Source organism: Thamnophis sirtalis, unplaced genomic scaffold, assembly GCF_051295495.1.
Source record: "Thamnophis sirtalis isolate CommonGarterSnake01/CBP01778 unplaced genomic scaffold, rThaSir2_p1.2 scaffold_14, whole genome shotgun sequence".
Lineage (NCBI taxonomy): Eukaryota > Metazoa > Chordata > Lepidosauria > Squamata > Natricidae > Thamnophis > Thamnophis sirtalis.
The window spans coordinates 19132420-19157003 of NW_028261394.1; the positions used below are offsets into that span (position 1 = coordinate 19132420).

Consider the following 24584-nt stretch of genomic DNA (forward strand, 5'->3'; position numbering starts at 1 on the left):
TATGGATGGGAGGAACCGGCGGCGCTCGTCGCTTCCGGTTGTCATTCGGCTGCCGCCCCAATGCGGGGCCGAAGAGTGCTGGGGGAAAGATACGTGGCCCGCGGGGATTTGTTAAGCCCGGTTAAGGCAGAGTTTCTCCACCCTCTGCAGCTTCAGGATGGGTGGACTTCGACTGCTAGAATTCACCAGCCACTTACCATGACTTACCATCCCCCTGTTGAAACTCCCTCCACTCTTCTCCACTCCCTCTTTGAACATAGAGATTGCGAAACACGGGTTTCACTCAAAAGAGCGGCTGCAAATCCAGCCCCTTGAATTCGAAAGGGCTTTTGCTCATTCCGAATCAAAGCAGAAAGACCCTGAAGACCCTCCAGATATTCTCCCGTGCATTAAAAATGGAACAGCTTCCATTTTTGCATTTTTTTTTATTACCAAAAAAGGAAAAACCTTCCCAGCCACACGCCTTGAACTTTTGGAGCAGGGGTCTGCAAACCTGGCAACTTTAAAAATTGTGGACTTCACAGCTGGCTGGAGAATTCTGGGAGTTGAAGTCCACAAGTCTTAAAGTTGCCAAGTTTGGGGGACCCCAGGTTTGGAGTCTTGCTCCCACCTGGCCTATTCCCCTTTTGGACCAGACTATGCACAACTCCCGACAACCCAAAGGGACGACAAACCCCGGGAGTTTTTGCCCCTGGCGTATCTTTACTGCCATCTGGTGGCCGCGCGAGGATTGGCAGCTTCGGGGATCTCAGGCCGCCTCCCGCAGGTGACGTCATCCCCCTCCATGCGCGCTTGCACCACAACTCCCAGCAGCCACTGCGCCGCCTGGACTGCCCGGGGTGTTTGCACGAGCTGCCGGCCCCTTTGCGGTAAATCTCATTGCCGCCTTCTCGGCGCCTTTGACTGCAGAGCTCATCTTCCCCAGCGAGGGTGTGGGGAGGGGGGCACTGTTGCATTCCACGGGCGGGTTGGGGAGGGGTCGCGCGTGCAAAGCGAGGTTTCTTGCACGGTGCATTGGAACCGCTGCATCGGGCATGGAGTGGAGACCACGCAGCGATGCCATCGGGGTGCAGGGCGGCCGGTCCCTGTTGATATCCAAACCGGCTCAGCGAGGTTGGGTCTGGGGGCCGGTGTGGAGACGAGACCACCAAGAGTAGTGGGCCCCTTGACCTCTTTATCACGGCAGGGCTTTTTCTATTAAAATAGAAGTAGTCTTCGACTTGCAACCACAGTGGAGCCGAAATTTCTCTTTGCTGAGTGAGACAGAGTTGGAAGGGGCCCTGGAGGTCATGTAGTCCAACTCCCTGCTCACACAGGAGACCTGTACTAGGGTTTCTAACCCCCTAACTGCCAACCTTGCTGATCAACAAGCTCAGTGTCTTAGCCACTGAGCTAAGTGAGTATGGTCCCATTTTACAACCTTTCTTGCCACCGTTGTCAAGTGAATCACTGCAGTTGATAAGTTAGTAACCTGGTTGTGAAGTGAATCTGAATTCTCCATGGACTTTGATTGTTAGACAGTCGCAAAAGGGGATCACGTGATTCCCCAGGGACACTGCAACGGTCATGCGAATTTTGATCACATAATTATGGGGATGCTGCAAAGTTCATAACTGAAAAAACGGTCATAAGTCACTTTTTTCAGTGCTGTTGTAACTTTGGTCACTAAATGAACTGTTGTTAAGTCGAGGACTACATGTAGTTGTTAAGTGAATCTGGCTTCCCCAGTGACACAAAAAGTGATCACATGACCCCCGTGGACAGTGCAACCGTCATAAATGGGAGTCAGTTGTCAAGCATCCGAATGTAAATCAGGTTACCATGGAGATGCTGCAATGGTTATAAGAAAAATGGTTATAAGTCACTTTTTTCTGTGCCATTGTAACTTTGATTTAAAGTTTTGTTGCTGCAGCTTCTAGAGTGTGCATGGGGCATCCTAGTGTTGCCCGTACCCCTGGCATTTCTTGGTGGTCTCCTGTCCACAGGCTAACTTGGTCTAAGCCTCAGCAGAACTAATGAACTCTCTTTTGGCATAGAAACAATTTTCTTGTCCATATAACAGTTATGTGGTTTTATTCCAAACAGTTCTAGATTTTGCAGTCTCGCCTAAGCGAGTTGCTAATGGCCTCTCATCCAAGTCCTAACTTCGTTTTCTTTTTCCCAACTCTTCCTCACTTCCCTTCCTACCTCTCCCCCACCTCCACTGCTTCCCTATTTACTTTTGCATTTTGTATCTCGTGTTATAACTCAGTAAAATGTTAAAACATGAAAGACAAAAGCTAGGAATGAAGAATATGAAGAATGTAAAGAATTCTTATAGCTACATGGAGATAAAGCGAAATAAAATGTAATAACCTCAAAGACGACATCCTAGCCTTTAATTAAGTGAAAGCATCTTTTTCTTTAAATATAAGAGTCTGTTCTGTGAAAGTTGTATCCCGCTTTGCAACCTGATGAAAACCTTTTCTATTTCGTTGCAGATGAAGAGCCTCGTCAGCTGCACCCGTCAGCATTTGGCCCTCTTCAAGCCCCGTTGTCTTCAGAACAGCCTTGCTCTGCCATTGTGGAAAAGAGGCCACGTGGGGCTCCATTCTTTTCAAAGTCCTACTATTCTGCAACAGGGAGGTAGCCCGTGGACGCCCGGCCTGTGCAGGGTGCAGCCCCGATGGCTGAGTACCGTCGACTTGTCTCAACAAGACCCAAAGCCACCGTCTAGCACTGAAAACACAGAGAAATTCACCGTGATTTACCGATTCCCGGCCATCCGGTTGTTGAAACTCTTGTCGAGGCTGAAAGTGGTGCAGACGGGCTTCGGTTTGCTGGTCCTCCCTCCGCTCTGGTACTTCAATGGGCTAAACCAGGTGACTTTGGTCACGGGCCTCTTCTCCTTCACCCTCGTGTTTCTGTACACCCTCAGCTTCTTTCTGGAACGGGTCATCGGCTTAATGTATCTGAACGAAAGCGGGACTCTCTTGAAAATTTCGCACCTGACATTTTGGGGAAAGAGGAAGAATTTCTGCTGTCCGGTCGATTCTGTGGTGACCTTGGGGGACAAGGACAGAGATAGCAACAGGTTCCTCCTGAAGTTCAGACAGTGCGACCAGAAGAAAGTCCTGTATTTTTCACTTGTCTTGGGTCAAGTGGTGGACCACGAAGCCTTTGACAAAGTGTTTCGGTGTTATTCCTAAGTGTGTGTGTGTGTGAGAGAGAGGGGGGGGGGGATGTTTTGTGCTGGGGATTCATAACCTTGTTGACTAAAATATAGCTAGTCCTGAACTTACAATCACAACGGAGCCTCAAATTTATGTTGTTAAGTAACACATTTGTTAAGTGAGTTTTGCCTTGTTTTATGACCTCTTACCACGGTTGCTAAGCCTGCAACTAGTAGTAATGCCCCTCCAATTTTCAGTTGTGAGAAATGAACAATTGTCACCATGCTCTGCCTTCTAGTGTTTTGTTCCTTATTTCTGCTGGACAATTTCAGCGTTTCTACGCTGGAATAAATTCTCTACTGCTACAATCGGTGGTGTTTTTCATCCTTGATGACCATATTGCGTTGTAAGAAATGCCAAACTCTGAAATTCATTGCTGAGGTTTCTTTATTTATATACTAGTTGATAACCCAGCATTGCCCGGGTATTTATTTATAGGGTGGAAATGTCCAAACCAAACGTAATTTCTAATTTTGGATTTTTCCCCTTACCAGAGGGAGCCCCTTTGTGGAGTACTGTGCAGCCGTTACCATGGCGACTCCACTGCGCTGTACAGTAGAATCCATTTTACGGCAGTACGGTAGAAGCCATTTTAAGGCACAACAGGTTGTATCTTAACAGAACACACCCCCAGAGAGGTGTTAGTCATCTGTGTACCAAGGTTGGTTGAAATTGCCCAAGACGTTCCAGAGTTATGCTGGAACATACACATACACACAGAGCCATATATATATATATGTATGTATGTATGTATGTATGTATGTATGTATGTATGTATGTAATACAGCATATATATATATATATATATATATATATATATATATATATATATATATATATATATATATATATATACATATACTTAAAGTCACAACCCCTGGTATGCCCAAGTGTGGGAGGAAGGTCACACTTCCACTCTCTGTCATTAGGCTCGTCACAAGAGTCCATCCAGACAGAAACCCAATATTTTTACTGTTGCCTTTGTTATATTTGTGTTTTTATTTGTGCTGATAAATAAATAAAGGAAGACTAGTATAGATCTATTTCAAGCTATTTAGCTCTCATCAGCTAGCCATATCCTTACTGGGAATCGAACCTGTGCTCTATTGCCTTCCCAGGCAGGGAGTTAACCATTTGAGCTACAGAGAACGACTCCTTTTATCAGCCAGCCAGGGTGGGAGGTATATACTTAAAGTCACAACCCCTGGTATGCCCAAGTGTGGGAGGAAGGTCACACTTCCACTCTCTGTCATTAGGCTCGTCACAAGAGTCCATCCAGACAGAAACCCAATATTTTTACTGTTGCCATTGTTATATTTGTGTTTTTATTTGTGCTGATAAATAAATAAAGGAAGACTAGTATAGATCTATTTCAAGCTATTTAGCTCTCATCAGCTAGCCATATCCTTACTGGGAATCGAACCTGTGCTCTATTGCCTTCCCAGGCAGGGAGTTAACCATTTGAGCTACAGAGAACGACTCCTTTTATCAGCCAGCCAGGGTGGGAGGTATATACATAGGCATATGTTGCCAACAGTAAAAATATTGGGTTTCTGTCTGGATGGACTCTTGTGACGAGCCTAATGACAGAGAGTGGAAGTGTGACCTTCCTCCCACACTTGGGCATACCAGGGGTTGTGACTTTAAGTATATACCTCCCACCCTGGCTGGCTGATAAAAGGAGTCGTTCTCTGTAGCTCAAATGGTTAACTCCCTGCCTGGGAAGGCAATAGAGCACAGGTTCGATTCCCAGTAAGGATATGGCTAGCTGATGAGAGCTAAATAGCTTGAAATAGATCTATACTAGTCTTCCTTTATTTATTTATCAGCACAAATAAAAACATATATATATATATATATATATATATATATATATATATATATATATATATATATATATATATATATATATATATATATATATATGCTGTATTACATACATACATACATACATACATACATATATTGTGTGTGTGTGTGTGTTATATTTGTGCTGATAAATAAATAAAGGGAAACTAGTATAGATCTATTTCAAGCTATTTAGCTCTTATCAGCTAGCCATACCCTTACTGGGATTCGAACCTGGGCTGTATAGATGTGTTAGATGTGTTAACCACTAAGCCACAAGGTTCTCCTCCTTTATCAGCTGAGCCAGGGAAATAGGTATGTATTTAGTGTCACAACCCCTGGTATGCCCAAATATGGGAGGAAGCCTACTGCTTCCTTTCTTTGTCTATCGGCTTGTCACAAGAGACCATCCAGACAGAAACCCAATATTTTTACTGTTGCCTTTGTTACATTTGTGTTGTATTTGTGCTGATAAATAAATAAAGGGAGGCTTAATGGTTAACATATCTGCCTAATATGTAATACAGCCCAGGTTCGAATCCCAGTAAGGGTATGGCTAGCTGATGAGAGCTAAATAGCTTGAAATAGATCTATACTAGTCTCCCTTTATTTATTTATCAGCACAAATATCACACACACACACACACACACACACACACACACACACACACATATATATATATATATATACACCAATAAAAAAGTTTTTTTTTTTTTAAAAAGAATCACACCATTGAGCTGTATGTATTTATTGTTCTAGAGCTCCTCCTGCAACAGCCAAAAGGAAAGAGAATGGCATGGTGTAGCCTTCCTGCAGGACGTCCGATCTGGTAAACATAGACTTGAAGTAGGCTTAGGGGCGTCTTGAGAAGAAAACTGACCCAAGGGGAACCAGCAGAACCCAGGGATAGAGCTGCATGTCTGCAGAGGTCCCTCCTTCCATTCAGAATAATAAATAGCAACACAGACGTTGTTAAACACCACGAAAAACCTGTCATTACTTGCAAAGTATGTAAACAATACATTTTGTATTTTTGCACCCAGGAAGAGGAGGCTGCCCACATGATCCCTTGCTGGACATGAGGGAACCACAGCCCTTTCTGGTGCTGCCCGCAGAGATGCGATGGGGAAGCCCTTGGGTTTCTCATCCTGCCTTCATAGCTTCATTTCCGGTTAAAGATCCAACTTCTCCCACACTTTCCTATGGGACATTTTTATCAGGGCCTGATACTCTTTGTCATCAGCATTACTTCCTTCCCCTGAGAATAAATGCCTGTGAGCCAAACACACTTGAACAGGAAGCAAATGGAAGTGGTGTTTGGCCTTTGTGTGCCTGAGAGTCTCGAGGCCTGATGCGTTGCCAGGCTCGGACTAAGGAAAGTTGCTATTCTCAACACTGTTCTGCACTTAGCCACAAACCATGGTTTGGACCCGTGATGGCAAACCTATGTGGTGGCATTCAGAGAACCCTCCCTATGGGCCTGTGTGCCATCGCCAGCTGCTTTGCTGGTTTCCAGCATGCCGGCCGGCATTGAAGCACCGGAAAACGGCCTGAAAACGGCCCAAAAACCAACCTGAAAAAAGGCAAAAAACAGACATGTGCATACCAGCCAGCCGGTGTTTGCGGGTGCTGGAAAATGCCCCCCAAACAGCCAGTTTCCGGCTGTTTTCCAATAATTTTTTGGGCCATTTTCAGGCTGGTTTTTGGGCCGGAAATGACCTGAAAGCAGCCCAAAGAGATGGGCAAAGACCCGGCGAAAACCGCCCAAAAATGCATGCGTGCACCAGCCAGCTAGTATTCGGGTTTCTGGCGCTTCAAGGCGCACAGATGCATGCGCATTCCAGTTTGGGAACTAGATGCCAAAAAGGTTCACCATCCATGGTTTAGATGTCTGGATTTGGAAATCCCAACTTAATCACACTCTACTGTATTTCCCCGAAAATAAGACCCTATCACATATACATATATATTGCCACCAAAAAAGGCACCAGGTCTTATTTTCTGGGTGGGGGATGTCGTCCACTGACTCCTCACTTGTGCGGATCTTTTTCCCCCCTGGTTATCCAGCTAGGACTTACTTTCTGAGTAGGTCATATTTTGGGGGAAACACGGTATTAGGCTTTGCCCCTATATGTCATTGCAACCATGCTGCAATTAACATGGGGGTTTACATCAGTCTAGACCAGCAACTGAAAGGAATGAGGGCCATAAGTGTGGACTGGACTTCCTGCCCAGATGGGACCCTCCCTGCCGGCTCTGGGAGACACTCTTAGGTCACTGAGCTATAGAGGCTCCTGGAGCTGAATCGGGGGAACATTCCACCTAACAGAGCAAGGGGTCTTCGTGTCAATTGCATCAGCCTACCAAAATGTCCTTGGCATATAGTTGCCCAAACAACCCCTTTTTCTTTGGGGTTTTGAGGTTCCTCAAAGTGTCCTCAGAGAAGATGTCCACGAAGAGAACTGGCCTAAGGAACAGATCCCATCCTGACCATGCAGCAACGTTGCCCCCCACATTAGGTGAGGGGTGGCTTGACTCTTTTCCTTGCTCCTACACCACAGGCAGCCCGTGAAGTTCCACAATGTGACAAAACAGAAGACAGGGAGCTTCAAAACAGAATTGGGACAAAATCCATCATTAGACCCCTGCGACTGTAAGGAAAAACAGCCCCAACACGGTTGTTCTTCAAATAATGTTCTGCTGTCAAGCCAACTTGCAGCAGGATTTTGCATGCAATTCCATCCAGATCTGATTTTTATCAAATGTTTTCCGTATTCCAAGAAGACACAGCAAGTTGAGTAAAAATACACTGTCACCATTGGCTTTTTTTTTAGTTCCATGAATCCCGGGAATGCTGTTTGTTTATGATTCTGGTCCAAGAGCATCCATGGGGGATAAAACAGTCAAAAGTGCAAAGTTCTTTTGGTTTTGGTTTACATGTGCTAAATGTTCAATGTTTATAACAAAGGGCTTCAGGCTTCCCTTTGCTGCCTTATCCAACCAAAGCAGAATTCTTCACGCAATTCTACCATTTTTCCTATGGGAGCCAAACAATGTATAATGTGCAAGATCGTCACTTCCTCTTCTCTTTGATGCTCCTTGTTCTTGATGGTGGAAGCCCAAAAGCACTAAGAGCATCTCTGCAATGGCTGGCAGGGTCCGATGCTACGCAAAGTAGGCCCAGAGGAAGACCCCCGCGCTGATGCACAAGATCAGGTTGATGTTGAGGATGTGCTTCACCAGAGGTGCTTCATCAAGGATGGCTGTGACCGCAGCTTTGGGTTCAGCAGGGGTCCCGGGCGAGTCCTTATCTCTGCTCTCCATCCCACAGACCCACAAAAAGAGGCTCATGAATTTAGACTCCTTCCTCTTGGTGTCCAAAGGACCTGCAGGCAAGACAATCAGTAGTGAGAAGATGAGGGGACTGGAGGCTAAAACGCTGATCCCAGAATGTGTCATTATAAATTCTAAAGCTCAGGTTAGTAGATTTAATGTCCTAATTCAACTTTTACAAATTTGCAAGGGCTTGGGTTTTTTTTTTTTTTTGGCAAGGCCCCTCAGCAAGGGATCTGTTGGGCTTTGCCAAGAATCTCCTCTAGGGGTCACTACAAGCCTGTGGAATTCCCTTCCTCCCATTGGAGGGAGAGGGAGAGAGGGGGGACAGCCCTGGGGATTCTCAGATATTGGGGCTCCTATCAGCACCATTTTCCAACCTCTTTAATGCTTGTGGGGAGGGGGACACCCATGATTTTGTAGCCAGGATAGAAGATGCTCAGACTTACTTTTGAGCCAAGGAACTGCTTTGTCCCCAGAAAAGCACATCTCAGCCTCCCTTAAAACAATGGAAATGCACCCATAGCCCCTCCTGTCTGAGTGTTCGGAGACCTATTGCACACCTGAGTAAACTGAGGCAGCTTCTTGGAGGAGAAGCGAAATGCTTTCAAGGAAAAACCCAAGAAACTCCAGTTGCCTTTTGGAAAAAGCACCTTTGGGACAACTGCAACCTGGATAACTCTCCAAAGACAATGGAGCAATCCATCTCTGGATGCCAATGGGGGATTCTGCTCCTGCCCAGCCTCCGTTCACGAGGCCTGGCTGGCTTCCTGATTCACCTGCACTTGGAAACCCGCCCCTCAGAGTTTGGGAGACAGAAACTCAGCTGATCAAGGCTACCTGGGCTTGGGAAGGAGGAGATAGGATCAGGGGTGGGATTCAGACGGTTTGAACTGGTTTGGGTGAACCGGTAGCTCCGACAATCAGCTGGGGAGCGAACCGGTTCACTCTGATGATCAGGTGGGTCCACCCGCCCACCCCTGCGCTTTACTTACCTATATCCTCTCAGCTGATTTGCACAGATTCCCACACCTCAGCTGTGTTACACCCCAGAAGTAATGTGGAAGGCAGAGGTGGGTTTCAGCAGGCACTACTGCTGGTTCGCTCATGTGCGCGCTTGATGCGTGCTGCGCGCGCATGTGCAGTACAATTAAAATTCTGCGCATGCGCAGAACTGAAAAACAAGATGGCGGCATCGATGGCGCCACTCAGGGACCCTGTTCGGAGGCATGGCCAGCCTGTCTTGCTGCCAATTCCAGTGACCTAGGCCACCAAATCACTGCCGGTTTGGCCGAACGGGTCCGAACTGGTAGAAACCCACCACTGGTGGAAGGTAGGTTTTGTTTAAAACTCCTGATGCCTGCACACGAAGCATGCAGTCACCAAACCAGATGTTAAACTGGCAGGATCCCACCACTGGATAGGATTGAATCTTCCCCTTTTCACTGTAGGTTTTCACTCAAGGGTTTTTCTCTCCCCCTCCAACATTAGAATGGCCCTGATGACTTTCCATAAAGCTTTAGAGACTTGGCTGAATAGCCTTGTCTGGGTCTCCACATGGGTTATGGGCTGGCTTCCTTGGATTCACTTTTAACTGGCTTAATTAGCTGCTGTATGCGCTATGTTTATTTTGGATGTTTTTGATGCTTTAAATGGTTTTTTAAATAGTTTTAGAATTGCCACCTAGCGTCATTGGTTGAGATGGACAGCTATAGAAATTGAATGAATGAATGAATGAATGCAACACACAGAGACAGGAAGGGAAATAGATGATATACATAGATGTTAGAAGACAGATGAAAGAGAGAGAGAGGGAGAGGGAGAGAGAGAGAGAGAGAAAGAGACGATAGAGCAGAGATGGCGAACCTTTTTGGCACCGTGCCCAAATTGGAACGCGCATGCATGTGCACATGCTGGAGCACTGGAAACCCAAAGACCAGCTGGCCGGTGTGTACATGCCTGTTTTTTGGGGGGCCATTTTCAGGCTGTTTTTCAGGCCGTTTTCTGGTGCCCACAAAGACCAGCTGGCTGGCACATCAGAAACCAGAAGAGAAGCTGGTGATGGCATGCGTGTTCACAGAGAGCTCTGCATGCCTCCTCTGGCACCCGTGCCATAGATTCGCCATCACGGCAATAGAGTAATGCAATTAATATTTCAATCAGTTTTTCTGCACTAAATCGAAACAATGGTTCCACCTGATCAATTCACAGACTGGAACCTACTTTAGACTGGAGGGGGGGGATGTCCAGCATGGGACTCTGGCCAATTTGACTTCTGCTCTGTCCCTTTGGAGAAGGAGTTCAAGGAGGCACAACCCCCCCCCCCCCGGAGCCCCAATGTGTGATCTCCATCAGATGACAGATTCTATCGCTCTCCCAGACGGGCCTCTTACCTGAATGGTTTTGGAAGGTGTTTTCTGGGCCATCCGTGATTTCCAGCTGCCCTGCAGGAGAAGGACCAGCCTCATGGATTCCCTTGACCGGAATGGATAACGAGGGAATCGGAACATCAGTTTTTCTTGGAACATCCTTCCGTGTGAACCAGGTGAGACGGCTGATCTGTTTAGACAAAAACTAGGATTCAACAGAATGGCTTCCTTCCTTTCTTGCACCTTATGATTCGTGACGAATGTACACTATATTACCAAAAGTATTCGCTCACAACTGCTTCTGATTATGTGGATGGGTGAGCGAATACTTTTGCAAACATAGCGTATCTTGCCATTTTATGTACAATGAGAGCATCTGCACCAAACACAAATTCCTTGTGTGTTCAATCACACTTGGCCAATAAAGAATTCTATTCTATTCCAAAGGCATTCCACATGCAAAGGGCACCACAATTGGAGTTTGGTGCCAGCCTTAGGTTAAGCTGGTTAACTCAACAAGTTCATCAAGAAGAGATTGGGCTGCCATCTGTCAGAAATGGTGTAGGGTCTCCTGCTTGGGTGGGTGGGTGGGGGTTGGACTAGGTGACCTACAAGGTCCCTTTCAACCAGTGGTGGGTTCCGGATCCCGTTCCAACCCGGTGTCATCCACATGGACGTGCGCAGTGCGCACATGCATCTTGCCGTCCAGCGATGCCTCCACGAGCCTCTGCGACGCTCCAGCTGCTCAGCAGAGCATTGTGCAGGTGCTGTACGCGTCGTGTGCGTAAGCACTGAAGACTTTAAAGACTGGTAAGGAGCGCAGGTGGGCAGGCGGTAAGGAGCTCCGGGGAGGCTCTGGTACAGCCGTACCGGGGCGTACCGCCTGCAACCCACCACTGCTTCCAACTCTGTTCATCTTTAAACCTTATTGAGAGTGGATTTGCTGTTTTGCAGCTTACACAGAGGATGAAAGTAGCCAGAATGAATGAAATCATCAGTCCAACCCCTGCGCCTGAAGACATGCTCCACCAAGAGGCTCACAGGAGCGACCAGGGAAGGTGACTTCCCATTGCCAGAAATCGGGGCCGATGCTCCACCATCGCCATTCCAAACACGGGGCCTTCCTGGGCCCTCAGCTGGCAGTGTGGTCTGGATGGTGAAGTAAGCATGCAGAAGGTGGAGGGGAAGAGTCCCATATGTTTTTACAGCACAGCTAAAATGGAGAAAATGTAAAGGTTCTGCATACTTTCTGGCCTCTGCTAATATACTGTAGGTCTCTGCAGAACTAGCAAGTTTGCACATTTCTCTAGGTTGTATCATAGTTTTTCCTCTCTATAGAAATCCCAATTTCTAAACCTTGAGGCGTCTGATTCCTGACATAATAGCAGTCTTCCAACACTCAAAGGAAGAGGGGGACAAACTTATTTTCCAAAGCACCTGAAGGCAGGGCCAGAAACAATGGATGGAAACTAATCAAGGAGAGAAACAGCCTAGAACTAAGGAAAGATTTCCTGACAGTGAAAACAATCAACCAGCGAAACAGAAGTTGCCTTCAGAAGTTGTGGATGCTCCATCACTGGAGGCTTTTAAGACGAGATTGGATAGCCACTTGTCTGGAATGGCATAAGATCTCCTGCTTGATCAGGGGGCTGGACTAGAAGACCTCTGAAGTCCTTTCCAACTCTTCTTCTGTTACTGTCTTTGGAACAAGATCTCACTGCAAAACAGGCAGCTCCAACCAACCTATTCTGGTATTTAATGAAGCTTGAGTCTACAGAGCTTAATTCGGGGGGTGGGTGGGGAATATTTCTATTGAAACAGGCATTTGCTCTACCCATTTGGCTGACTGTTTTTCTCTACGTGACTCTTAGATCAATTTCTTAGATCACTGATTTTATTCTAGGTAGCCAGATCAGTCTAAGCAGGGCGCTAAACCATGACAGTGAAAACAGGCAGCATCCCTTTCAATGCGCATACCATTTCCTCCGGAGGGGGCTCTGTCAAGAGGCTGACAGCCACCACCAGGATGAGCGTGATCACTCCCAGGATCATGGAGAAGTAGAGATAATGCACGTATTTCACCACAGCTGGCCGGTCATCTGACTCCCCACAGCCCGGCTGCAGGTAGACGAAATCCAAAACCATCCGGATCAGGCCTATCACCATGCCAACCAAAAGGCCACAAAATGCCCCCTGAAGGAAAATCAAGAAAAGAAACCAGGTTACTTCTCTGACCCTCAACCAACTGCCCTCTTTTTAGAGCCACAAGCGTTTACAGGCCACCTGTCAGCTGCCACTGTACACTTGCTTGTATTCTTTGTTACCATACAGTGACAGTCTGTCATGGACTCTGGAGAGGGTGGATGGAAGGGGGAATGCATTGGGGGAAAGCAAAAGTAACTATTGTGTCTCCCTGAGACACTGCTTCAAGGTCACCCGGATGGAAGAAGAAGCTGCATGCCAACTACGCTTGAAATGTCCGTTCTGAAAATATCTTGTTTGAATGTGATTGGTCATGGGGGTGGGGTGGGGGTCAGGGATGGACAGCAGTTAAGGGAGGGAAAAGTTGAACTTTGGGGATTTGGCATGTGATTCTTGGTTCTGGCTATGCATTGCTGCAATACAATTGACTTCTAATAAAATTATACCTTTCTCAACAAACGGAGCCAAGGATCCTTTCAATTTAGAGCAGGGGTCCTCAAACTATTTGAACAGGGGGGCGATTCACGTTCCCTCACACTGTTGGGGGGGGTGGACCGGCTGGGTGGGCGTGGCTAGGTGGTCATGTGACTGGATGGGTGTAGCTAGGTGGTCATGTGATTGAGTGGGCATGGCATAGCAGTCCATTTTGCCTTTGTCCTTGCCATCCTTGCTCAACCCAAGGAATCTAGTTACTTAAGACCTCCTCCTCCAAAGGGAAAAAAAGGCCAAACTTTCCTGCCACTTGTCTAACATCATTAGAACAGCAGCTTCAGGCTTCTTAAAATAGAATAAAAAATACTTTTAATGGATCTCATGGCTGTGAGAAACATCTGAAAGGCTGTTTTTAAAGACTTTTGGTGACTTTAATGACTTTTAAAGACTTTTAATGGATCACATGGTTTTAGCGGGCCATATCCAGTCTGCGGGCCATAGTTTGAGGATGCCTAATTTAGAGGTTTAAGTGGTGGCAGCTCTGACATCACCCAAGAGTGCTCAGAATTACCTTCTCGTTTGTCCGCTTCCAAAAGCATCCGAGGATAAACACAATGGCCACTGGGGGCTGCAGGTAAGAGCTGATGGTCTGGATGTAGATGAAGAGCTGTCCACCCTGGCTTGCCTGCACCAGTGGGATCCACAAAATGGAAATGACGACAAGGAGCAGAACAAACACCCTGTGGGGAGAAGGAAGGCCTGGTCATTTGGATGACATGCTCTTCAAACTGGGGATGAGCAGATCATGGCAGAGAGTGAAGGTCTTCTCCTCAGGAGCTTTGGAACGGTGGATTTGGACTGAGCAAGGTTGAAAAAAGCTCTCTGGCCTTCCAAGAGCACAGCCCTTCTCTGCTGTTCATTAAAGGATCCTGAGCTTTTTCAGGCTTCCGGGTAAGGAAAAGTTTTGTTAGGCCTGCTGTCTTCAGCATACCTTGCTTCGCTGGCATCCTGCTATAAAACACAGGGGAAGAGGGGAGGAGGATGGGGAAATAGGGAATGGGCAAAGGGAGGAAGGGAGGGGATGATGGGGTGACAGGAACCAGAAAAGAGGTGGTATTCAGCAGGTTCTGACCAGTTCTGGAGAGCCGGTAGCAGAAATTTTGAGCAGTTCAGAGAACCAGTAAACACCACCTCTGGCAGGCCCCGCCCCCATCTATTATCTGCCTCCTGAGTCCCAGCTGATTGGGAGGGAATTGGGGATTTTACAATGTCCTTCGCCTGGAGTGGGGAGGGAATGGAGATTTTGCAGTAACCTTCCCCTGGAGTGGGGAGGGAATGGGGATTTTACAATGTCCTTCCCCTGGAGTGGGGAGGGAATGGAGATTTTACAGTATCCTTCCCCTGCCATGCCACCAAGCCATGCCCACCAAGCCACACCACACCCACCAAGCCATGCCCACAGAACCTGTAGTAAAAAATTTTGAATCCCACCACTGAACCAGAAGTGTCAATCTGGAAGGAACCAGCTGATCAAGGATGGTCTGTGAGAGTGAAATGTGAAACTACTTCAAAACAAACCTAGATGCCATTCCTCAAATGCTTAAAACAAATAGTACTGGACACTGATGGACTGGTCAAGGGGGAGGGAACAAAAGACAGAGGGGAAAAATGCAGGCTTTGCACAGAAATATTCAGATCCAGCTTTGCTTATCCTGTAACCGTTTGAACTTAGTAATAAGTGAACCTTTCACTTCAATCATGGAGTCAAGGGTCTTTCTTTCCTAAAGACCAGGTTGGGACAGTCCGGACACATTGCTTTACAGAACCCATTCATAAACATTGTGATGCAAGTTGAATCACTGAAAAAAGGTCAGGCTCCAAAAATGACCATCAGAGAGGTTTTGTGCACACACACAAAGTCCAAGACATTCCTTTCAAGTGATCCTCAGAATAAGCTCATTCCATATAGATCTTCTTTGTTCATTTGTTTGGCTACAGCTGGCCTCCTAGAATTAGAATAGAATACAGCTGGAAGAGACCTTGGAGGTCTTGTAGTCCAGCCCCCTGATCAAGCAGGAGAACCTACATCATCTCAGACAAGTGACTGTCCAGTCTCTTCTTTCAGGTCAAATATTTATTTTATTTCTTTAAAAAAAAAACACAAATGTTTCATCATTTGTCAATCATTAAGACATTGAAGTACAATTTTTTTTGTGTGCCCCATTTCTTTCTCGCCAAATATCTCTCAATTCAAAATCATCCATAATGACAAAGAAAGGTTTGGGTAACTTTGCTCGCATCTTAGTATTTAGGCGGGAAATCTTCTTATCTCTCTTAGTGTCTATCACTCCATTCCAGTCACCCAATAGTATACAGGAACTATAGTCCCACTGTACTAATTTAGCATGAAGATTTCTATAGAATCTATCTTGCTGTTGATTGGGAGCATAAATTCCCAAAAGTAATGTCTTTTTCCCTTCTAAGATTAAGTCTAAAGCAATATATCTTCCGAAGGGATCTGCTTCTATTAATTCAGCTTTCATATCTTTTCTTAAGTATACAACTATACCATTCTTCTTTTCCATAGCAGAAGCTGCAAAATGTTGACCAAGTTTTGAGTTGATCAAATATTTTTGATCAGTTGACTTGATATGAGTTTCTTGCAAACAAATTACATCATTCTTAAACTGTTTGAGATAATGAAATATTTTCTTCCTCTTCTGTGGAGAATTCAGTCTGTTGACATTCCATGTTAAAATCTTAGTTGTCATCTTTGGTTGGTTGAAGCATTTTTAGAGCTTCCTGCATGGCCTGTTTAACCTTAGGTCTAGCTCCTCCCACTGCTTCCAGATTTGTTATTGTAGTTCCTTGATCGATGGCTGATGATTGTTGATGCTGTTGCTTTTTAGCTTGTTTCTCCATACGTCTAGTAGTCATGCGGCTAGGTCTTGGTTCCATAGCACCTTGCACTTCTAGAGAAGAGAGATGCTCCATCTTGTCTGGTGGTTGTGTAGTTTGCTGTCTATCCTGTCCTTCTTGTGGTCTTTCTCTAGGTCCAGATGGTGCAGGGTATCCGGCCTTCAATATATTATAATAAAAATCTCGGGCTTTCCATACAGAGTTGAGGCGGTACCTTTGCTTATCAAATGTAAATATGATGCCAAATGGTGCATCCCATCTATACTGTATCTGACGATTTCTGAGTTCTTCGACCAAAAAAGCGTAGTCTCTCCTGGCTCTTAACATTTGAGGTGGTATCTCTTTCAAAACAGCCAGGTCTTGACCGCCAATTTGAAGCTTAGTGTTATAAGACACTTGCAGTACCATATTTCTAAGCTCTCTTGTAGTAAAATATATAACGATGTCTCGAGGAAGCTGCTTCTGCTTTGCCAGCCAGGAGTTAACGCGGTAAGCTTTGTCAATTTGCCAGTCTAGGTTGGTCCCTGGTCTTCCCATCAGGCGGTCAAAAGCTTCCGATAGGATCTGTTTCAGGTTCTCCTGTTTCTCCTCACGCAGCCCCCTTACTCTTAATGCGAACTCCATTTGTCGGTACTGTATCATAATAATTTCTTTTTCAGCATTTTCCACTTTTTGTTCCACCACCTCTGTTTTCAATGTCAAGTTAGCATTGGCATCATTAAGAACCTCTAGAGTATCTTCCATTCCAGAAATATGTTCTGTTAATACAGTTACAAGTCTCAGCATTTCGTCTCTAATTTTACCAACCTTAGCGTCAAATTTCTCATACAGCTCCTGTTTAAGTCCTTTTATTTCACTTTTAATTTCTTCTTTCATTTCTTTTATTTCCTCTTTTCTCTCCTGCTTTACCACCTCTCTATTATCTCTAAACTTATCTTCCATTTTAATTGTCTGTGCATTAAGAGCCTCGCTTAGATTACTCAGGAAAAATTCTTTCGTTAACACATCCCCAGCAGGGGGCATAGGAAGCGGAGGCTGCAGCTTTGTGCCAGGCACTGAGGATGTGCCCCTGGAAGTAGAGTGTGACGACTTTGAGTTAATATTTGGTATTGTGAAACCAAAACATATGATAAGCAATCTCTTTTGTTTTGAATTCTTGTGACAATTAACAAAAAGTGTTCATTATTACCGGAGAAACCAGCCTGCTCGGCGCCATTTTAAAAGCCTCTAAGTAAATAATTTTTCGGAGGAGAAAAAGAAAAGAAGCTAAAATGTTGATAAACAATTATTGTCCACGCAAACGGATTCAGCTCGTGATAAGATTAAATCAAACAAAACTTTGAACTGAGTGGGGGAGACCTACTTTGTCCCGCACAAGGCAGTTTGAAGTTCCCAGCACGGACAGCCGTTCTGCCTTGGGCTAGCCCCCCTTTCCCTGCAAGCACAAAAGCTGCAAAAATCGAAGATCATTTGCCAGCAAAACAATTTCTTCTTTCCTTCTTGCCTGAAGGATAAGAAAACCTGATAAGACGTCAGATGGAAGATCCTCTAAACAGGTACGTAGCCAGGAATTCGGAGGCAGCTGATTTTTTGCTGCCACCACCAGCAGGCTCCTCCCAGGAAGTCCAGTCTCTTCTTAAAAACCTCCAGTGATGAAGCACCCACAACGTCTGGAGGCCAGCTGTTCCACTGGTTATGTCCTCACTGTTGTGAAGTTTTTCTTTAATTCTAGATTGCTTCTCTCCTTGATGAGTTTCCAATCATTGTTTCTTGTCCTGCCCTCTGATACTCCTCTGAGTAGAGTATGCCTGGGACTGTTTCTAGATGGGCCCCATAGCCTGGGAGGTCTTACCTGCCAACAATCATGAGCTCCCATTCAGAAGATAGTGGTCGAAGATGTCGCCAAAGGTCCATGGTGAAAATCGTGCTTGCGCTGTTGAAGATGGAAGTCAAAGAGGACATCAGTGCTGCGATCATGACCGACATCATAAGCCCTCTTAGTCCTAGAAGTAAAAAAGAGGGGCTGTTGGTGAGCTAGGATGAGAATATTCCTTATCAGCATCCTCCTCAGAACACCAGAAAGTTCTTGCTATTTGCTAAGTCATAGCTTGCTTCCAACTCCAAAAAATAAAATAAAATAAAATCAGGAATTGTTTCAATTGACAAAGGAAAATAATATCTAGGTTAATTTTTACAGATGTATAAAATCACAGAACAGAATAACTAGAATTAGAATTATTAGAATATTCTTTCTTGGCCAAGTGTGATTGGACATGCAAGGAATTTGTCTCCAGTGCAGAAACTCAGTGTACATACAAAGAACAAAGGGACAGGTCATAAATCATGATACAAACAACAATTGATAAATCATAACATACCAGTAAGAGAAGGTAGTGAGAAAGATGAGAGGTGAAAAAGATGAGAAGATGCTATTCCATCTAGTTTTATGTTATCTGCAAATGTTGCAATTATTTTCTCCACCATTAATCTAAGAAGTAATTAATGAAGAAAATAACATACCAGACCCTCCTGCTCCTGAAGGCAAAAATGCCTCGGGCTCCAGTGGTGGGTTCTGGATCCCGTTGCAACTGGTATGGTGCAATGGGGCCGCCTGCCCACCATGTGCACGCACCCATGTGTACCAGCTGTTCGGTGGAGTGTCACGCATGTACCGTACGTTCCGTGCGTGTGCGCAAATGCCCCGATCGGCTCAAAGAGTGGTAAGGAAAGCAGGCGGGCGGGTGGGCACTCCGGAGCACTGTACTGGAACGGTACCTAGTGCTCCCAGCGGGCACCGGTATGCCTGTACCAGGGCTTACCGGTCATATCCCACCCCTGTTGGGCTCCCAAAAGTCCTATCTAGGCCTGCCTGTTAACAGTGCCTCTCTATGCAGTAATGAGAAGCCCCCTTACCCAGTGGCAGAAGCTCAAGGACAAGTTTGGGGTACGCAATATCTGAACATCCAGATGGATTCCCACAGATTTCCTTACAGGAGTTGGGATCAGCACAGGCCACTAGATCTGCAACAAAACAGAACCAAAAAAAGTTACGAAGGGTGAGAGAAAACTGAACAAACTGAAAAAGTATAAAAAAAGGATTAGAAAGCAGATTCAGGGCTGCCATTTTGTGATCAGAATGGACCCTGCAGGATGGAAGTCTGGGAATCCCAATTTCTATTTCTGAAAGCAACAGCAATAAGTCTAGACTTATATAAGTCTAAGGTATATACCTCTTCACAGTGCTTGACAGCTCTCTCTAAGCAGTTTACAGAGTCAGCCTCTTGCCACTCAACAATTTGGGTCCTCATTTTATCCATCTCGGAAGGAGGGAAGGCTGAATCAACCTTGAGCCTGGTGAGATTTGAACTGCTAAATTGCAGGCAGCCAGAAGAAGTAGCCTGCAGTACTGCACTCTAACCACTGCACCACCGAGCCCTCTTGGTTTTCCCAGCTGAGCCCATCCTGCGATAGAGACTGCTAACTCCTGCAACTTTCTTTCCAGAAGGATCTCACCTAAATTCTAATCTCTTACCTGAATGTGAATGAAAATCCTGAACTGCCTCAAAAGATCAAAATGCAAATGTTGAAATAATTCCTATATAGTTAATTTCTAGCTACCTACAACCTAGCTCAGGGGTGTCCAAATTTGGGAACTTTAAGACTTGTGGACTTCAACTCCCAGAATTTCCCGGCTGGGAGTTGAAGTCCACAAGTCTTAAAGTTCCCAAGTTTGGACATCCCCAAGCTAGAGCAATTTCCAAGGAGATAAAAGAAATCAAATTTTATTTCTAAAAATGTAAAAACCCCTTTCATCTAATATGTTTTCCCGAAAATAAGACAGGGTCTCATTTACTTTTGACCCCCGAAATAAGTGCTTGGCCTTATTTTCAGGGAGGCCTGATTATTTTTGAGGTGCAGGAGGCAGTGAGTGTGGTCACCTCATGGCTGCTGCTGTGTTGCCATATTTTCAGAGAGGGCTTATTTTCGGGGGAGGGCTTATTTTAGCGCATGTGCTCAAAAGCCCAATTGAGCTTATTATCCAGGAAGGTCTTATTTTGGGGGGAAACAGGGTATAAATATTAAAACATTCAACCAAAGTTCCCAGGTCACAGGATGCAGTAGGTACAACTGAGACAACATGGCTTGAAGGATGACTGCTAAAGTTTAAAGACCCATTATATAATTTAAACAGAGAATCAATAACATGAAATAAAATGAGATTTTAAACACGATAGGAGAACCAAAACTATAAATTAAACCAATTCCTGGCTACTTGTTTCATTTATTTCTACAGAAAGAACAGTTGTCTGAAGCAAACAGCTCCTCTACTCTGGTTACCTGGGCTTATCTTTGATCTGAGATTCTAAAATTTAATCGGAGTCGGAGAACAACCTGTACTTTTCCCAGTCTCGCTCCACAGCTTCTGGAAGACACTCTTCTGCCTCCCATCCTTTGTTTTAAACCAGCCAGCCATTTCTAAAGCCAGCAGAGGGAGGGATGGTAGTATTTCACTGAAGGTGGCCAAGGACATTCTGTAGGTGTATTGATAGTTTACCTGGGCACCTGGCAGGTGAGTTGCCTTCATCTATCATTTAAGCTATCCCCAGGAGCACCCATACCTGGTTCACCACAGTGGCCAGGTTACCATGTCAGAATGTGAAAGACACACATAAGAGCATGGATTGTTTATTTCTGAGGTAGCTTTTTTTAACGAACCCAGCCAAAGATATTTTCCCCAGGGAATTAAGATTAAGCAAAGTGTAGCTGAATGTGTGAACCCAATCAAGTAACTAAGTTTATACATCATGCTTGGTCAAACTGAATTATAATTGGCTTAACTATCTATTTTTTAAAATGTAATTGACTGCGTTTATGGAACACAATGATTATGACAAAGAACCCACATGGTCCATTAGGCCCAAATAAGCAATCCACATCTCTCTATCTTGTGGGAAGATAGAGAGGGACCAAAATCACCAATAGATAAGTCAGCAAAGAATGTAACAAGGCCAATAAAAACAAACAAACCAGGATAACTATCACAACTGTATACAGAGGAATAGAAAGAGGTTTATTTTCCAAAACAAATAATTCCATTTTTAAAAAAATCATATAGAAAAGAAGAAGCATTTGAATGTTTTTGAGAATTACACCTCCCTTTGTATCCTGATTTGGTTTGGTTTTAGCCCAGTCTCAATGAACAGAGGAAGATACAGTCTGAGAAGACATGTATTACTAGATAAAATGTTCAATATTTAACTGAATCTTTTAATAATTTATTAAATCACAAAAAGTGCATAAATAATGAAATAATAAAATATATTAACAATGTACTAAATAACAAATAATAGTACATTAATACTACTAAATGACAAATAAAAATATATTAATTTATTACATTTATTTATTGATAAAAATTAAATATTGATAATTATTAAATAATACTATATTGATAATTATTAACTAATAAATAATACTATATTAATAATTATTAACTAATAAATAATAATATATTGATAACTATTAAATAATAAATAATAATTAGGCTATCTTCTTAGACTTTTTGTCAGGTTTCCTAAAAATGTCCTAATTGATTCATGAGTATTGAGCCAAGTTTCAATACAAAACCACCATATATTCCACCATATAAGGCGACTGGGTGTATAAGACAACCCCCTACTTTCAGGCGCCCGTGAGCCAGCTGAAAGCTTCCACGCTGCCGGGTTTTCGTAGTTTGAGCTCAGCGCCTTCCTCCTCCAGACCTCCAGCCACACCTTACTAAGCCATCCCAGCGCTCATCCATCCATGTGCCCAGGCGAGGAGCGCGAGGTTATCGATTGAAAGGCCAGCGTCTGCGCTGGTGGCGGCGCGGCTTTTTACTTGGCGCCCCTTGCTTTTTCTTTTGTTTTGATTTTTTGGTATACCCGGCGTATAAGACGACACTGATTTTTAAAATAATTTTTGGGGTTAAAAAGTCGTCTTATACGCTGGAAAATATGGTAGTCATTTGTTAGGAGCAAGGCAAGGCCTTTTCGCAGTCAAATCTAAGTTTTGTTTGAGTTATAGCTGAACTTTACCCCTGTTCCTTCCTTCCCCTCAGTCTGTGTCATAAATCACATTCCCCAATGAGGTGCACCCCTCCCAAGCTGCTGCAGGTATCTGAGATCAGATTTAGCTAACAGTATGCGTGGAATGCGCTCCTCCCCCCTTCCCTCACTATGGCAATGTTAGGAGTTGAGACTTTCTTTCTTAGTTCATCCACTGGGCTAGAACCAAACCATATCAGCATAGGAAGGGAAGCGTAATTCTAAAAAAAAAAAGCAAATGCTTCTTCTTTTCTATATGATTCTTTCCCTTTAAGGGCCTCCCTGCTTGCTCTGACCTGGAAAGAGGATGCGGCTGACCATGCCAGGCAAAACCATCATGAAGAGAGGCAGGATCTTCAAGTAGGAGGCTAGCAGGGCACCACCTTTGGCATGGGAGAGAGACTTCGCTGCCAGAGATCTTTGGACAATGACCTTCAATGAAAAGGAGATGCAAAGCATTTATTTTTCTTTCTTCACTTACAAGAGCCTCCCACGTCACACCAAGGGAGCCTGCGAGGGATAGTAAAAAAATTCAAGATGGCGGTCACAACGGTCCAAAGTTTCAGCCAATTTTTTAAAAAGTTGTTTTGGCTCCCTTGGTTCTGGACTTGCAGATGCTTCTGACTCCAGAACCTAGAAGGTAAATGAAGATGTACCCCAAGTGTCCCTCCACCAAAGTAGACCAGACTAAAAAAAACACAAGGCCAAATAGCACTAGCAATAGACTTATATACTGCTTCATAGTTCTTTACAGCCCTCTCTAAGTGGTTTACAGTGGGCAGAGTTAGCCTGCAATACTGCCTTCTAACCACTGCAAATGATGGATGGATGGAAGATGGATGGATGGAAGGAAGGAAGGAACGAACGAAGGAAGGAACGAAGGAACGAAGGAAGGAAGGAAAAGAGCAATAGCAATAGCACTTAGACTTATATACTGCTTCACAATTCTTTACAGCCCTCTCTAAGTGGTTTACAGAGTTAGCCCCTTGACCCCAACAATCTGGGTCCTCATTTTACCCACCTCGGAAGGATGGTGTCGACCTTGAGCTGGTGAAAATCGAACTGCCGAACTACAGGCAGTCAGCAGAAGTAGCTTGCAGTACTGCCTTCTAACCACTGCACCACCGTGGCTCTTTTAGGATACGTTTATTGTAAAGCTCTAGGGACAAAATTTTGCAAGTCTGAACGTCCTTGCTCCTCCCTCCCTCTCTTTATCTTTGTATGAATTGGAGAGTGCCGGAGGGCTTGTCTGAGAATTTTTCGCACATTGTTTTCTCTGCGGGGGACTTATAGCCAGCTTATCTGAACTGTTGCCTTGGAAGCAGCTCTTCCTTTGGTCCATCAAGGCCATTTGCCCTGTCCTCTCTTCCATATAAATTGGGATGCTGCGTTCTGAAAGCAGACAATGATGGCCTTGAATGTGGGAAGCCTGGATTGAAGGCATAAGTCAGGAGAAGGGAGGGGGAGTCCTCCCCACCAGAATGCCACTCATTCGGAACATCTACCAAGGTTGGATCATGGTGCCAACCATATCAGTATTTATTTATTTACTAAACTTATTTTCCAAAGCATCAGAAGTCAAGACAAGAAGCCATGGATGGAAACTAACCAAGAAGTGAAGTAACCTAGAAGTAAGGAGAAATTTCCTGACAGTGAGGACAATTAACCCATGGGACAGCTTGCCTTCAGAAGTTGTAGTGCTCCATCACTGGAGGCTTTTGAGAAGAGATTGAAAAACCATTTGTCTGGTGTGGTTTAGGCAGGGATCTCCAATCTTGGCCACTTTATAACTTGCGGACTTCAACTGCCAGAATTCTGGGAATTGAAGTCCACAAGTCGTAAAGTGGCCAAAGGTGGAGACCCCTGATTTAGGGTCTTCTGCTTGAGTAGGGGGTGGGGACTAGAAGACCTCCAATGTCCCTTCCAGTCAGTGGTGGGTTTCGAATTTTTTTTAGAACCTCTTCTGTAAGTGTGGCCTGCTTTGTGGGAGTGGCTTGCCAGCCATGTGACTGGGTGGGTGTGGTGTGGCTTGCTGGCCATGTGACTGGATGGGAGTGGCTTTACAGCCATGTGACTGGCTGGGCGTGGCCAACTTGTAAAATGTGGTGAAACTCACTTAACAACGCTCTTGCTTAGCAACCAAAAACTCTGAGTGTGCAAGTCTTAAAGCTGTCAAGTTACA

General features: G+C 44.8%; 2 protein-coding genes across 3 annotated transcripts in view; one reads left to right on the forward strand and one right to left on the reverse strand.

The window, feature by feature from the left end:
* Positions 1 to 792: 792 nt before the first annotated feature.
* On the forward strand, positions 793 to 3520 carry TMEM186 (transmembrane protein 186). The gene is made up of 2 exons (XM_014074396.2): positions 793 to 869; positions 2481 to 3520. Exon 2 carries the CDS (start codon positions 2481 to 2483, stop codon positions 3186 to 3188), a length of 708 nt encoding a protein of 235 aa, XP_013929871.2. The 5' UTR covers positions 793 to 869; the 3' UTR covers positions 3189 to 3520.
* Positions 3521 to 5793: 2273 nt separating this feature from the next.
* Positions 5794 to 24584, reverse strand: part of SLC5A11 (solute carrier family 5 member 11) — a 42035-nt gene continuing 23244 nt past the window's right edge. For both annotated transcript variants that reach the window (XM_087728999.1, XM_087728998.1), the window contains exons 11-17: positions 22699 to 22834; positions 19230 to 19337; positions 18169 to 18319; positions 13969 to 14137; positions 12741 to 12956; positions 10788 to 10953; positions 5794 to 8447 (exon numbers count right to left, since the gene is read on the reverse strand). In XM_087728999.1, coding sequence (XP_087585125.1) covers positions 8227 to 8447; positions 10788 to 10953; positions 12741 to 12956; positions 13969 to 14137; positions 18169 to 18319; positions 19230 to 19337; positions 22699 to 22834 — 1167 coding nt within the window. In that variant the 3' untranslated portion in view covers positions 5794 to 8226. The remainder of the gene's footprint in view (positions 8448 to 10787; positions 10954 to 12740; positions 12957 to 13968; positions 14138 to 18168; positions 18320 to 19229; positions 19338 to 22698; positions 22835 to 24584) is intronic.